At 42.1% G+C, this 3,117-nt stretch overlaps 1 protein-coding gene across 7 annotated transcripts in view; it reads left to right on the top strand.

The window, feature by feature from the left end:
• The window catches only part of RPAP2 (RNA polymerase II associated protein 2), a 107,268-nt gene that overhangs the window by 3,973 nt on the left and 100,178 nt on the right, over positions 1 to 3,117 (top strand). Inside the window, exon 2 of one of the 7 annotated variants that reach the window (XM_023757650.1) lies at positions 238 to 283. The exons of the other annotated variants lie outside the window; for them this stretch is intronic. Coding sequence (XP_023613418.1) covers positions 238 to 283 — 46 coding nt within the window. The remainder of the gene's footprint in view (positions 1 to 237; positions 284 to 3,117) is intronic. 7 annotated transcript variants of the gene reach the window in all.

The following is a 3,117-nucleotide window of genomic DNA, read 5'->3' on the forward strand; positions in this document are numbered from 1 at the left end:
CATCACTGCAACTATGTTACAAGAGAAAATTCAACCCCGAAAGAGATACATGTTAACCGGGAACGGTTCTGGAGTCATTAACTTACAGATACAAATTGGATTCCCATTCCACAGGATCGGAAATGGGATATGTGGAAAAGAGGAAAAGATGGTACTTTATTTGGGCAGGAATCTGCCCTGGAACCTAATGTATTCGGGTAGAACTTGACCTGTTTTTTGTTTGTTTTTTGATTTTAGGTACTAAACAGACAAGTACCTTGAAACAGGAAGATGCTTCTAAAAGGTATGAGAACTACTAGTATTTGGACAGCTGTATTCATTTGACTGTTTACTGTTATGGGTTGGCTCAACGAGATAGACCACCGACTCAGAATTTAAATTTAAAAGCCTTTTATTAAGCTGGCCAGCTGACCACAGCACCTATCTCCCCGTCTGGGAGATTCGGAGCATGTGGCAGAGATCAAGGGTGCAGTATGATCCTTTATAGCAAAACAGTGTTAAAAAAATACAAAGCATTTCATTCGCTGTTCCTTAGAAGTTCACAGAAAGTTCATAAGCACAAAGGGGGGGTAAACAGAGTCACACCTGGCTGGAGCATATCATAACACATTGTTTTTCTAAGACAATCTAGCAATTTTTCTCTGCCACGGTTCCTGACACTGACACAATCTGTAACCTTTTCCAGGCTGCAGTCCCTCCCCCTCCCACATTCCGTTACCCTTCCATGCCGCAGTCCCTCACCCTAGCACATTTACCTCCTATTAATTGAACCATTTTTAAAAACAGTAATGGGTGCTACCTTAAAAGAAAATTATTATGAGAAGGGGAGACCTGGGAAGCATTATAAATTCTCACTTCGACTGTTACAACCCCCTGCTCCACGCTTTCAGAAAACCAGAATCAGACACTTTTTAGATTTCCAATGAAGGTATGAGTGTCTGTAGAAAAGTGCATATTTTCAGCAAAAAGTTGTCCTGTGCTGTCTCTTGGATTTATCTCTTTGTCACAAAGTTTTCTAGAATAGGAATAGTCTGTGAGGATGAACTTAAAAATACGTTTCTGTGGTATTTTATGAAGTGTTGGCTTTGGCCTTAATTTACTAATTTTTTTTTCAAGTTATTTACTTAGTGTAAGATATGCCAGACCTGTTAGGCCCTGGGGATATAATTTTGAATAGAATAGACACAGTTCCTATTTAGTGGAACAGAGACATACCAATTAAATTATCACAAATACGTAATTAAAAATTGTGATAAGTGCCATAAAGGAGTCGGAACTCATAACCAGAATCTAATTTAGCTGGAGGTTGGCAGGGAAGGTGGCGGGTTTTCAGGGGAGGGTTTCTCAGAAAGTAATAATTAACCTCAGTCCTGAAGGCTAAGTAGGCATTCACCAGACAGAGTAGTGAGGGGAGAGACCGCCAGCCAGAGATGCAATGTGTGTGACAGGAAAAGGTTTGGTCGCTTAAAGAAAGGAGAGATGTCCAGGGTGGTGTGCAGTATTCTGAGCAAGGCAAGAATGGAGTACAGGAAAAGGTTAGAAAGGCAGGATTCCATTCATACAGTACCTGGTAGGCTGTGAGAGCAATTTAGATTTTCTACGTGCAAATGGGAAAACTTGAATAAAGTGATGAAATTTAAGTTTTAATATGATAAGGATGGTAATCACCTGGGATGGAGAAATTGGATGGATTTGAGATCTGCTTTGGTGAGTACAGGCATATCTCAGAGATAATGCAGGTTCACTTCCAGACCACCACAATAAAGCAAGTCATAATCTTTTTTGCTAGTGGAGATCTTGCCTTCAATTTGTAGAAAATGCAACATCTGTCAAGTGCAATAAAGTGAAGCACCATAAAACGAGGGTTGCCTGCATTTCCCCGTAGAGTAGCATGATTATACTGTCTTCGTTTTAAGAAATATTGCAACTGTCTTCAACACTGATCTGACCACAAACCTAAGGAGATTGTCTTATTTTGAGCACTATAAATTGCAGAATATAGACAAGCTGAAATGTATTTTGAGCAGACCATTCAAGATGATGAAACAATTAAAAAGCCATGGGGATAACCAAATAGTTGTTGAGGGGAGTGATCTTTCATAAATTTATTCCAACTAAAAAATACTTCCACATTCGATCCAGGTGAATACTTTTAAGCCAGAAAGTAAAGTTTTCAAAAATATAAAATAATTCCACTATTCACACTAAATTTTTTATTTAAAAACTAGAGGCCTGATGCACAAAATTCATGCACTGGGGGTGGGATGGGGTCCCCTTAGCCCGGCCTGTGCCCTCTTGCAGCCCGGGACCCCTTGGGGGATGTCTGACTGCTAGCTTAGGCCCAATCCCCATCAGGACTAAGCCAGCAGTCAGACATCCCTTTCGCAGTCTGGGGCTCTCGCAGTCCGGGACCCCTCTCTCCTTACCGCTCAACTGCAGTGGGGCCGGAGAGGCTGCCGCCACCTTTGTGCTCACCAGCCGTGAGTCCAGCTTCTGGCTGAGCAGTGCTCCCCCTGTGGGAGCGCACTGACCACCAGGGGGCAGCTCCTGCATGAGCATCTGCTCCCTGGTGGTCAGTACACATCATAGCGACCGGTTGTTCAACCATTTGGTTGATTTGTGTATTAGGGTTTTATTATATAGGATATATTAACATGGCCTGGCCAGCGTGGCACAGTGGTTGAGTGTCAACTTTTGAACTGGGAGGTCACAGTTCGATTCCTGGTCGAGGCACGTGCCTGGTTGCAGGCTCCATCCCCAGTGTGGGGCATGCAGGAGGCAGCCAATCAATGATTCTCTCTCATGATTGATGTTTCTATCTCTCTCTCCCTCTCCCTTCCTCTCTGGAATAAATAAAAATATTTAAATATATATATATACATATATATATATATATATGTGTGTATATATATATATATATATAAATATATATATATATATAAAAACATGTAACAGGTATATTATTAAATAATAAAAGAGTAATATGCCAATTAACCATCACTCCCCTCATAAAGATGGCGGCGGCCACGAAGCTGGAGCGAGCAGGAGGCTTGGGTTGCCCCCGGCGATGGAGGAAGCAAAGCTTCCCGTCTCCCTGGACGGAACTGGGCTCACTCC

Source organism: Myotis lucifugus, unplaced genomic scaffold, assembly GCF_000147115.1.
Source record: "Myotis lucifugus unplaced genomic scaffold, Myoluc2.0 scaffold_110, whole genome shotgun sequence".
NCBI lineage: Eukaryota > Metazoa > Chordata > Mammalia > Chiroptera > Vespertilionidae > Myotis > Myotis lucifugus.